This window comes from Episyrphus balteatus, chromosome 4 (assembly GCF_945859705.1).
Source record: "Episyrphus balteatus chromosome 4, idEpiBalt1.1, whole genome shotgun sequence".
In the NCBI taxonomy this organism is placed as follows: domain Eukaryota; kingdom Metazoa; phylum Arthropoda; class Insecta; order Diptera; family Syrphidae; genus Episyrphus; species Episyrphus balteatus.
Window position 1 is genome coordinate 48318877 of NC_079137.1, and position 12812 is coordinate 48331688.

At 32.0% G+C, this 12812-nt stretch overlaps 1 protein-coding gene across 1 annotated transcript; it reads right to left on the reverse strand.

Annotated features, from left to right (window-relative positions):
* Window positions 1–1062: 1062 nt before the first annotated feature.
* Window positions 1063–10726, reverse strand: LOC129918402 (PAN2-PAN3 deadenylation complex catalytic subunit PAN2). Its single transcript, XM_055998908.1, has 19 exons — window positions 10526–10726; window positions 10157–10341; window positions 9846–10015; window positions 9638–9758; window positions 6509–7652; window positions 6315–6436; window positions 6158–6254; window positions 5984–6082; window positions 3966–4081; window positions 3721–3894; window positions 3446–3642; window positions 3241–3382; window positions 3108–3177; window positions 2877–3045; window positions 2186–2342; window positions 1904–2115; window positions 1625–1846; window positions 1449–1558; window positions 1063–1388 (listed from the first exon to the last, which is right to left on the reverse strand). The coding sequence occupies exons 1-19, from the start codon at window positions 10587–10589 to the stop codon at window positions 1222–1224; spliced, it is 3738 nt and encodes a 1245-aa protein (XP_055854883.1). The 5' UTR covers window positions 10590–10726; the 3' UTR covers window positions 1063–1221.
* Window positions 10727–12812: the final 2086 nt, after the last annotated feature.

The window sequence follows — 12812 nt, forward strand, 5'->3', positions numbered from 1 at the left end:
GGCACCAAGAACTTTATTAAATATCGTCTAATCTACAACTGAAGAAGATGGACCGATAGCTAAGAACCTAGGGAAAAGACGAACATTTTTCTTTTTCACGCCCCAGAGCAATAGTGTTTGTTTTCATAAAAAGGATTTTAAACTTTTTTTAGAGTGGTCATTTTGGGGCTCATTCCATTTAGCATTGAAAATAGTGTGTCATTTAACCAGAATGCATTAACCTTGATCATCCTTCTCATCTCCTAATCTTGCATATCCGGTAAAAAAAATACAATAAAAAAAAGTAGATACGTATACGCCACAGTGCATTCGGGCAAACGTGCAAATAATGTGAATAACAACTTGGCCCAGGTGCTAACACACCCTAACCTAAATTGAATAAACACTTGCCACCATAATTGATCAAAATTTGCATCTTCTCTACGTCATAGGTTTAATAAATAAGCAGATAAACAACATCCTTTTGAATAAGAATCAAAATTTCTTAAAGATATCTTCAGCCTCGTCCATTCTGCTTATTTTTTTTAAATATTCCAAACACGAAAAAAAAAATAAATACAAACTTAACACAAAATAAAACCAATACAAATAAACAAAATAATAATAGCATTCTTTTGGGATGGGATAAGATAAAAGGAAAGAATTAATTATTTACTCTGAACCGGGAACAAAAAAAGGTATGACATAACAGCTCATTTTTTTAAGATGGTGTTCTGTTAATACTTATGGAATTTAACTAGACATTATTATTATTATTATGTGCACAAGTAAACTATTTAAATTTATATTAAATATTTGGTATTGGTTTTTGTTTATTTCAGGACTATTTTGGTATGAGAGGAAGGAGCCAACTGAAAAACAAACTTTTGCAACAATCGTATTCAAAACAATAAAAACATTTTTAATTACTTTGTAAATATTTATTTTTGTTTTGCATCCATTGGAAAGTCTGTATGAAAATAAATATACGTTTTTTTTAACAAATAAATCGTGTCGTTCGAACAAAAAAAAGGATAATTTTAATGGTTTGTTACATCTTATTTTATCTTTTCCAATGACACATTCTGTTTTTTTTTTTTGTTTTGTATAAAATCATCGTTCAAAAATTGTGGAATAACGAACGAAAAAATCAGCTTTTTGTTCTTTGTACTCGTTTCTTATATGTACTTGGAAGAAATAAAAAAAATCTTAAACGTTGGGATTGAATGGCTCTAGCGCATTTTAATCTTCCGGCACTTTCCAAGATAATTGTTTGCCACGATCATATAAGTTTTTAAGGGCTGCTGTGAATTTCTTTTCTGCCTGTAATTTTAGATAATGTTTGTAGAGTTGCAAAGTTGTGCGAGCATCTTCGACGGAGTCGTGTGTTTCTGATTGAATTTTTGTTCCTACAAAATAAAAAAAAATATAAATTGTATATAATTTAGAAGGTAATCGTTTTAACAAACCTAAAAAGTGCCATGCCAAGAATCTTAACGACACCATTCGATGGTGTGGCAAATAGAACAAATGAACAGTGTCGATGATTTGATCAGATGGCACTATCATATTGATCACTCTGAAAATATAAAACCATTTTAATTTCAAATCTAAATCATTGCAATTTGCTTAAATAATTCTTTACCTGAAATCATTCTTTAGGCCATGACCGACAAATATAACTCCAATATCAACTAAATATTTGAGCTTTTGATATGAGTTCTTTAAAGCTGTTAGACGTTTGTTGCTAAAATTTGCATCCAAGTCGCCAGGTTTAATTCCAGAAAATTGTGTTAAATAATCGACAACTTTTTCTTGTGTTGATATGTAATCATCCATGAAAGGAACTCCTTCATCAGGGCCTTGCCTAAAAATGATAAATTCAATTAAAATTTTGCAAATATTTATGCTGTATAAAGCTTACCCTCTGATACAAGAAATTCTCGCCACACTCATGTGTACTGGTTTAATGGTTGCTGTTTTTCCATCCGGTCGAATTTCGTTTTCTTCTGGATTAAGTGTAACAAATTCAGCATCCATTGCTACTAGATCTCCTGCTTGAGGCATTTCATTCGGTTGCAAGGGTTTAAAAAGAGTTTCACTCTTAACAGATGGATGAATTGGGCTGAGCATATCCTACATTAAATCAAAAACATTTGGCATTATTAAAATTTGTATTTTGTTTAAATAAAAAAAAAAAAGTTACCTGAATAAAAGGATTGCAAAATTGAATTTCAGTTTCGGTTTCCTCAGTGGGACTCTCAATATCATCGTCTAAATTGACACTGCTATAAAAGAGCACACAAGGCACTTTCCAATCCAATGTAAACCAAACTGATTCTTGGGTTGAAACAGGGCAAATGCTATTTAACAAAGAAAAGTTACATAGAAGGATGAATTTTTTCAACTAATTACACTGGCAAACAAAATTGCACCTTATTTGTTTTATGAAATTTCTTAACTCTTAATTAGAAAAAAATCTAACAACGATAATATCACAAAAAAGGGAGTTGATAGAAAATTTTGACTTCAGATTCGAGTTTAGCACAAAGCCTCTGTATGTTAAAAACCACTGTAGCTTAAAAAGCAGCAAAATACCAATTATTGGGATTTTATAACGGTAAAAATCAAAAACGAGAGCTGATAGAAAAATTCTGTTTTTGGGTTCGAGTTCAGCACAACCCCAAAACCTATAGAAAATATTTTTTTTTTCTTGAAACAAAACCAATGTAAAGTAGGGAAATGCTTAAAAAGTAGCAAAAATTCGACGGGAATATCTCGAAAACGCGAGTTGATAGAAAATTTTTGACTTCGGATTCGAGTTTAGCACCCCAAAAACCTTCATCAAACTTAATTAAAGAAAACCCTTGTTGCCAAGTGTAATTTTAATGACTTACCTAAAATCATTGAAAATATACCATTGGATCTGATCATCAGATCCATTTTGTGTTTTTAAATCATGATAACGTGCACCAACATTTATCAAAGACACTAAATTCTTTTGTGTTCCATCGTCTATTTGACAAACAACTGCTTTAAGCGAGTATTCCTTATAGGTATCGTTAACTATTAACAAATTAAAAAAATAGGTTTCATTGAATCAAAACTTATATTGCTGTTTGTCTTACCAGTTTTTGTGGAAGTATCTATTGGTGTGGATGTCCTTTTAACAGGTGATTGTGCATCTTCACTATATCCCTGAAAGAGTTATTTTTTATTATTTATGATTACAAAAGAGTATTATATTATTTTTTTTTAAACCTCTTCAAATTTTGTATTGCTGTTTTCAGTTTGAACACTTAATTCGCCATTGGCATCGACTGCCATTGAAAAGTTCATTGGGAACCATGAATTTTGTCGTGAATTCGGTGAACTGTTGCTTGTTGCATTCGATGGTGATTTTCTTGATTTTAAGAGAAAAGAGATAATTATTTTTTATTTTAAAATATTTTTAAGATAAACTTACCTATCTGGATGTACAAAATGACAATCACCACGCGAACAATTCATTCCATAGCGACATGGTTTGGTGGTATTCAAAATTGCCGGACTCTCAGAAGGTGTAGTTACAAAATTGCGATTAAGTTGTCGTTTAAGAAATGACAAATCCTTTTCATTGCTAAGACCGCAATTTATTGAAAGAATTTGTGGAAGACCAGTTACCTAAAGTTATGAGTTTTTTGAATGAGCTTGAGTATTTAACTCGACTTATGTATATTGACATTTTTTTTTTCTTCTTACCTTAACTGATTGAAAAGTTGGTGAAAACTTTTTACAATTCTCACAAAAGGCATGTATATTTTTTTCTGTGCCAAGCGAACCTTTTAGAATTGTTCCAAAATTAAAATGTTCCAAATCCTTATTGCTTACGGGATATGATATATTGCATGTCAAGAGGATATTTGATTTGAATTTCTAAATAAAAAATTAAAATACATTTTTATAAAAATAGGTAAGAGATAAATTTTGATTATTTTAGAATTGACCTCTTCATTGCATTTAAGACAGCGATTTGTGCATTTTTGACGAGTACCAAAAAGTTTACTGATATCTGTTTCTTCATTTATTTTCCTTCGTTCACGTTCGTCTTCTTTTGATTCATCTGTAATAAAGCCATGTAATTTTAACATTGCATATTTAATCAAATAGACAAAATTCTATCATTTGATATCCATATTAAGTATTTGCTGCTATACTCCATAAGAGTATATGGATACATGTTTACAACATCATTTGGTAAGGATTTCAATGCTAATTTCCTATCTAGGAGACTGGGAAATGACGCCGTAACAAGAAACTTTGATACAATAACAATTTTTATATGAATGAATTTTTAGGAATGTTTTTAAATCTTGTTGGAGATCAAATTATGAGTGTTATACGCATTATGAGTGCCGTCGTCAGTTTTACCTTAATAAAATTAAAAAAAAAATGCCGCTATCCCAAATCGCGATCTCTTTTATGTGGATTTCGAGTAGGTTTCGTTTAGAGCGATCAGGAGAACGATTCAGAAAAAAACCCTGAGAAGAAAAGTCGTCATTCAACTCAGAGTATAAAGAGGCATCAAAGTAGGACGTAATCAGTGTGAGGTTAACCGCCTTGAATACCATCAACAAAGGAACTTTTTTTAATGTTGTGATCCAAAATTTCAGTACGAAATTTTGTATTTTAAAGTTTGTCTAGCGGTCACAGAACAAAAATTTTCTTTCGTACTCGCTGTGTTTAAAAAGTACTAAAAGATCTCAAAATATACAAATCCGATGGTTATGTCGTGAAGTTTTGAAGAGGTGTTCTTCAACATTAGTTAAACCATTAAACACTTCTGTCATATTTTCGAGTAGATGAAAAAAATGTTTTTGTTCAGCCTATCTTTAAAATAGTGACTAGTAATCCCGCATCAACTATCGACCAATTTTACTAACCTCCATACTTTCCACGGTCATGGTAACTTTGGTAAATGGTCATGTTATGAAATATGTACCTTGAAGAACGAAAAAGTTTAAACGACCGTTAGTACGGTTTTCGTAGTAGGTAGAACAGTCCAGAACAGAACAGTGGGGATCTGATGGTTTACCTCTTCGAAAAGTGGAACCAATCTTTGCACCGTTTCGATGAAAGTGAAAGTGTTACGTTCGATATTTCTAAGAGATTTGATAGAGTTTGGAAGAAAGATCTCTTGCCAAAAATAAATGCTTATGGCTAAAGGAATAACCTTTAGTATTGTTTATTGTTTTGCTTGTCCTCCTCGGTTACAGCGATAAACCATAACCAACTCAATAAATTCCAATCTTGACAGGATTGTTCAATGAGGCGTTATTAACCGCGTGAAATTTAATGCTTCCAAAACTCAAAGCTGCCTCGTGCCACTTAAACGCAACTGACCAACGCAGCTCATTTAAATGAGTAGGATTTTCATAGAAGAAAAAATCCTTTCGAAGTTTTGAAGGGCAACATATTTTCGACTAAGTAGATTATATCCCCTACATACGGTAAATCCAGACCTATACATAGCGAAAAATGACCTACAAGCCATGAAAGTTTAAGCTTTCACTGAATATTAGAAAAAAAAAAAAAAAACAGAAAATGCGAGGAAGTTGAGAATCCTCTACAGCACTTTCTACCCTAGTTGTGGAAGCTAGCAGGAAAAATAGATGGTTGCCTACATCTCTTATTTCTTTGCTGATGCACTGTTCAGGAAATAACAAATATAAAATTACTGGGAAGACCATTCTTTAACAAGATTAAGCGCTACAAAATACATCAACACCAATTAGAGGACTATGCCTTTTAAGTTTTCAAAATGTTGTCAGAGTTTGCAATTTCTCATGTTGTTCACTATTATTCCTTGGTGAAAAGGTTTACCAGCCACTTAAGTTATCAGCGCAGGCTCTACCCCTGAATAATACACATTGAAATTTCTGAACAGTGTCGAAAGAAGTTGATAAATCGAACCAATATTATATTGGTACAATTTGCTTTAATTAAAATGTACTTCAAATTTTACCTGCCAACTGATTGACCTCTCCAGATTGATTGTCCATTTCCTGGGTAGATTGTGGTCTTGTTGTTCTTGAACTATTATCGCTCAAAGCTTTATAATCTTCTGCAAATAAAGTTAAAGTATAATAATTAAAACCAACAAAACAAAAAAATATAGCTAAAAGTCAAATGAACGAACCATATGTGGCTGGATAGAGTAAGCTGTTTATATGACTGTTTTTATGCGAATCAAGAATTTCCGAATGCATTTGATGCAATATGAATCGATTCCAATTCTATAAAAATATGAACAACATAAAAGTAGAAACAAGTAAAAAGTCATCTCATTTGCCAACCTGGATTAAACTAACAAGATTGACATTCGAGGATCTATCAGAAAGTATCAAACCCAGTGCCGAAGCCTCAGGAACAGTACGAAATGAACGAAGAAAATTACTAGCTTGACATGGTGATGCAGCTTAAAAGAGAAAAGAAAACAAGGAATTTATTTTTTTTTTTTTCAAACCAATCAATCCTTTATCTTACTCACCTGTTGATTTATCAAGCATATGAAACAAAAAACCCAATTCGCATGACAAGCAAAACTCTTTGACACACGAATGAGATAACAATCGCTTCCTCAACGGCTGAATGAAATACAAAATCTGCAACATTGAGTTGCAATACGAATTGGGCAGTGTTGCTTCCAGACCAGCAAAGCACGTTTGATTGTACTGTTCGAATTCAAAATCTTGCGTTCCCAGCTTTGTGTACTTCATATCGACTTTTCGGTATCTTCTAGGTATGATTTTTACTCCATTTTCGGTTGTTTTGTTCGAATTTTGAAGTCCATTTCCATTTGTGGAGCCAACACCATTAGTCTCCATCACATATGGTATTTGATTCCGTCTAACTAGACGAGGATTTGGTGAATATCCAATGGGTCCTTGCATTTTCATTGTTGCCAGAATGTCGTGATCTATTGGCTTTGGTCGCCTGTATTGATAACGAAGCAATTCCTCTGGCCAATCACTAAACCATCTTGTTCCGGTTACCAAATGGGGTAAAACAATTGACGATAGAGGGAAATTGGTATCCGTAATTGGAACCATAGGCAGTTGAGGAACTGCATCGGCAAACTCTGTATCTCGTGAAAATGCATTAAACTGTGGCTGCGGGCTATTGACCGAAGCAAGTATACTTATGTGACCAGATTGATCACCAAATGACATTGCTTGTGATGATGAACTTATATCGAAAGAAAGACATTGGCTTCCAGATGTATTTACTTGGTACATACAAACTCTAGGTTCACTTAATTCAACAGTATCTACTAACTGAACTTGTCCATATGATGACACCACAGCTAAACGAGAACTCTGCGATGGTAGAAATTTCAACAATTGCGGTTCAATAAGAACTTGAATTGGTGAAACTAAACGCAGCATTCTTAGATCGAAAACCATAAGAAAACGATCAGCAGCTAATGTTCCTTGTCGACCACTAAATCCACACGAAATCAAATAGTTGCCCTGCACATCGAAATCCGATAGACTTCCAGCATGAGTTTTTATAGTATGCTCAACATTCAAGGAGTTTGTGTCACGAAGGGTTACCGTGCCAAATGGATCACCAGCGAAGAGATAGCGAGAGCTTTTGCGAAGCACAGTACAGCCAGCAGTTCCAACATGTTGCTACAAAAAAATAGATTCGATTAATTTTTTTGATTTGATTAAATTGGTTTTAAAATTAATTTTTAATAAAGTTTAAGTTTTACCATTGTATATTCCATTTTCCCAACCAAAAAATTACAAGACCACACCTTCTTTCTTTCTTTATCGATTCCTTCTTCTTCCCCGTTTTCGTGTGCAGATTTCAACAAAAATCTGCTAAAAATGTTTACCTTTACAGGCCGAAGGATGGCGCTAGTAAATTTTTGTTGCGTGAGAGTATAAAAAATTCATATACATATATGTTCATACATATATGTACATAATGGGCCCTACCAATAATCAAATTTAAAGCTGACTTTAATTTTTACCTTAATTCTACATATTTCACAATACCAAAAACCACTTTAATAGTCAAGATGACTGCCGTCTTAAATTAAGCCGATAAATTACCTTAATTTCTTGAGTGCTCAAATTTAAAAGAAATCCAGTAGTTAATTTAAGCGGTAGATCATCTTATATTTATGTGGAAACATTTTAATAAAAAAAGGTCGTTTTTTAAGATGAAAACTCACAGTTAAATGAATTAACTAACAGAGTTTATGTGGAATCCACTTTTTTTTAAGCGGACATCGTATTGTTTTAGTGGTGGGATTTAAAGTGGCATCATCTTATGTTTCCGATTGAATGAAAGCTCGAAAACTATATGAAAGAAATTAAGAATTTATATAACAAATAAAATGTTAATCTATTGTTTTTAAGTTAAATGCTTCAATTTTACATAAATTTGGATACAGTTTGAACAATGTAATTTTGTTTTTTAATTCTAATAAAAACGGAGTGATTAAAATTAATTCAGAACTAGTTCAGTAGCGTGATTTGAACTAAATTGATGGATCACTCAAATGAACTAAAGTGTCCAACTATAATGTATAGTGGTAAATGGGTATTTCGTTTTTAGCGATACTATAAACGATAGTATGTATATTCCCCAATTAGACAATGCATTTGAGATCAGAATTTTATGAGCTATAAGCAAAAGAGAAGCTAAAAATCCTACAATTGTTTTATAAATGCAGACTCTGTTGCAGAGTTTCACTACTGTGATATACTGAGTCTGTATTTGTTGGCCAATTGTAAATTCTAAAATTGGTTGTTAATTGACAAATTAATCGCTTGAGTCTTTTACTAGCTTTAATTCTACATACATACCAATTTAGTTTGTTTTGTTTTTGGTTTTGCAAGACAAGGCTTAAATTTTCTCCCTCTTGCCTGTTATTCCGAGTACTTTTTGACTTACTTACTTGTATGACATTTTTTTGAGACAGGTTAATATTTAATACTTCTTTGGTGATTAGAAAGACGGAAAGAGATACTTAAGTAAAAACTGATACTGAAGTTAAATTGTTTCAACGAAGGAATGCAGCTAGCTATTTCATTTGAACATTTTTTAAAAGCTCTATTTTGGATTCTCTCCAAATACGTCAAGTGGGTCTTATGAGCACCTGCCCATATATGGGCTTCTTACACGAGCTTTGGACGAGTTTATGTTCTATTAATTGTAGTTTGATCAGAAGGGATGAGAAATTTACTACATCTTCTGAGGAAAACTAAGGATTTCGCAAAGTTTTTGGGGACATCGAATATGGACATATCTAGAACCGAAAGCTGTTCAGTTTCGTCGATGCAATTACTACTCTTGGATAGTGGCAAAGAAGTAAGATTTCGTTTTAACTATAGTAAGCAGCATTGTGTTTCAGAAGCATTAAATTCTACGTGGTTTCTTTTTGGACAATGCTTTCGAGATCAGAATTTTATGAGTTATAAGTAAGTGAGAAGCTTAAAATGTTACGAGACGAAAGACTTATTATATAGTTTAATTTGTTTATTAAATGATGGCTCTGTTGTGGTTTCGTTAATGTGTCATAATCTGACTATTCGTTAGTTAAGTCTGCTTGAAAAATTAATCGTTTGAGTCTCTTACTAGCTATATAATTCTACATACTCACCAATTTAGTTTCCTTCAGTGTTATCAAATCAAGATCAATCATCTCATCTTGTAGACCGGCCATGACAAGCCTATGTGGAGACATTTGTTGCATACACACCATCTCTGTCATATGTTTAGATCTATAACCAACATAAAAATGAAAATAAGCAAAAAAATATCACTTGAATACGCACTTTTTTTGTATAAATTACTAGCTTTAACATTACCTGTGTGTAAATTTTGGAATACCTCTACGAATCTGATGACGCAGCGATGTTTGTGTTAAAGCCAATATACCCGAATCGTTGGTTGTAATTTGTCGAACAATATCAGTGGCATGCACTTGAAATGATGTATACTTTTGTAAGCTACCTCCATAATAAGATGTTACGTGTCCCTTTTTGTTTAGTTTTTAGTTAGTATCACGACGAAGAAGAAGAATCACAACACAAAAACGAAAGTTTCAAAATGAAAACAATACTTGACCTAGTTTTGTTGGGTTTTGTGTACAATATGCGTATATCTATAATATACATACCCCTTGATTTCCCATCCAAATCAATTCCTCATAATCATCAAATGCAATTGCTGAAACCCCATAGTTTTCACCGCCATCAGATAGTATTGGAACTAGTTCCACGTAATCAATGTCCGAGGAAACAACATTAAAACCACCAAAGCTAGGAGAATAGTGTCCCGAGCCATTTGGGTCATCATAAACATCTACACAAAAAAAAAAAAGAAAAACATTTTTATTTATATATGTATGTAATGTATATATACATTATTTGTGTTGACTCTTCTTTGTTTGGGGATCAATGGTGGATCATGACGATGAGAAAAAGAAGTTTTTTCTGACGGACAAAATCTTCTTCCCAAAAGAAGCCGCTTTTTATAATAAACTCACTTGATATGGATAGAATATCATCGGTCTGTACTATTGGATCGCCGCCAACATAAACATAATCCATTATTTTTATGGAATTTCAGGTAAAAAATATCGAAAATCTAACAATTGTAAAATCTTTTGTTGCATTCGAGCCAACTTTCCAACTTTTTCGACGTCAAAACAAAATACAACAAATCGTTTTTTTCTTGCTATACTTTGGACTTGGACGACGAACAGCGATGGTATTTTTTTCTTTTGGATGGTTCATTTTGAGTGAATATTTTTGATTGGTTTGAAAGTATTGCCAGGAATGAATTTTATGAAATGTCACTCAAAAGTTTGTATTATGCAATTTGGTGGTACAAAACTCCTTTATAATACGCTGCTGATACGAAACGAAAAATTTTCAAGTCTCCAACGTCGACAACGAAAATGATAACGAAAAAATATCATCGAGTATTCTGTCAAAGTCAAAATTAAAAAATTCAAAATTAATTTAACGGTATAACTACAAAGGCCACTTTTTGCAGAAAGTCAAAAAGTGAAAATTTTCAAACTCATTTTGTGACAGTTTTTCCGACTACAAAATTAAAAATAATGATGCAGAATGCTTATTTTTTTGTTTAAAAAACAATTTTTGTAGTTTTTTTTCCAAAAACAAATAGCCGTAGAAAGAAATAATAAATGTTTACTTTTGTAAATTTCCCACTTCTTAGGTCATTGTATGTAGTTATGGCTTAAATCAAGAAAAATCAACAGAAAATAATTTTTAAAGCAAGAAATAAATGAATTTAAAGTGAAAAAACCGTCAACACTACTCTTGGAGTCAAGAAAAATGCTTGAAAATGAGTAACGAAAAACGGGTTACTTTTGCATGGTTTATTTGATTCAGTAGGTTTGCCAGAATATAGGGCTGTTAAAGCTTAGCATACATTTATACGAATTTAAACCGATTTATGTGGAGCTTCGGTTAAAAAATCATATTTTCGTTCCCAATTGCTCATTTCAATTAACACACAATAAATTAAGTAAACGGAAAAAAGCGAAGAAATTCGGAGAAAAAAAATGTTGAAATATGCATACTACTCTTTACCGAAAAACCAAGTCTTTTCGCAAATCAAATTTCATTTAACTTCTATAAGATCATTAACCAAAGCTTATATGAGAAACAAGCTTTTTCGGTTAAGTTTCTTTAACAGTTTTTAAACAACTTATTAGAAGTTATTAAACAAGTTCGAACTTCTATAAGCAATTTCACTCTGAAAGCTTAATACAAGCTTTATAAAAGTTATTAAATGCGAGACTTCGATTAACAGAAGGTGTTGTGTTAGTTGGGTTGAGGGCTCTAATTATAGCTCAGAACCGTTTCAATATTTTTAATAGGCTAAGTTTAATGGAAATGACATCATATTACATTCACAGCAACTTCATGAAATTTCTATGAAAGATCTCTATATAAGGTCTTTTAAATGCAAATTGCACGACATTGATACAGTGAATTTACGATAAAAAAAAACTTTAAAGGCTGGTAGAACTACATTTTGTTTGGAATTAAATAAGAAGAGCTTTTATGTACCCACTTTATATCATTTATCTTTTAGGTAAAACAAAAATAGGATACCATGATTAAATCCAGAACATCAGCGATATTGAACAAAAAGGATAAACGTTAAACAGCTGAATTTTGTAGGTAAAAAGATGTTAGAATTCACTCATACGTACTCAAGATAAAAGTTATACTCTGTCCAATCACACGCATCTTATATATATACATAGGTAAAACAAAACAAAAAATGTAAACAAAAATATTCAAACGAATGCGATATAAACGACGAATTTTAACAAGCTCTTATCTAAAATAATTGTTCACGTTATACAGACTGCACTGTAGGTAAAATTAGAATAATCGGAAAAACCCCAAGACGATCATCATAATTTTCTACCTGTAATTTTTCTTTACTTTGTATCCTGTTTTTTTTATCAGAACTTTTGTTAACACCAAATTAAAAGAATATGCTATGCTTGGACTATCTGAGGCGTTTCCACCAAAAATAAATAAAATGGTGGACAAAATTACTCAGTTTGAAGTGCATCGGTTTTGAATTTTGATTAAGGTTTTAAATAAAAGAACAGGTACGTGTTTTAAACTGGGGATAATTTGGCCTTTATTTTAAAGATAAACTAATCCCATCTACTCTCAAATCAAATACAATTCGTTTTAAATTGTCTTGGATTTGAATTTTGATAATTTTTACTCTGAAAATGTTCTAGGTATTAAAGAAAAGTTTTGAAATAAAATAATCAA

Bases quoted from the DNA above. Each gene is read 5' to 3' on its own strand.
- LOC129918402 (XM_055998908.1), bottom strand. From the start codon at position 10,589: ATGGATTATGTTTATGTTGGCGGCGATCCAATAGTACAGACCGATGAT. The intron at 3,178-3,240 runs GTTTAAAAAAAA...TAACTCTTTCAG, and splicing joins GCAATACAAAATTTGAAGAG to GGATATAGTGAAGATGCACA. The intron at 1,847-1,903 runs GTAAGCTTTATA...TATCATTTTTAG, and splicing joins AGAATTTCTTGTATCAGAGG to GCAAGGCCCTGATGAAGGAG.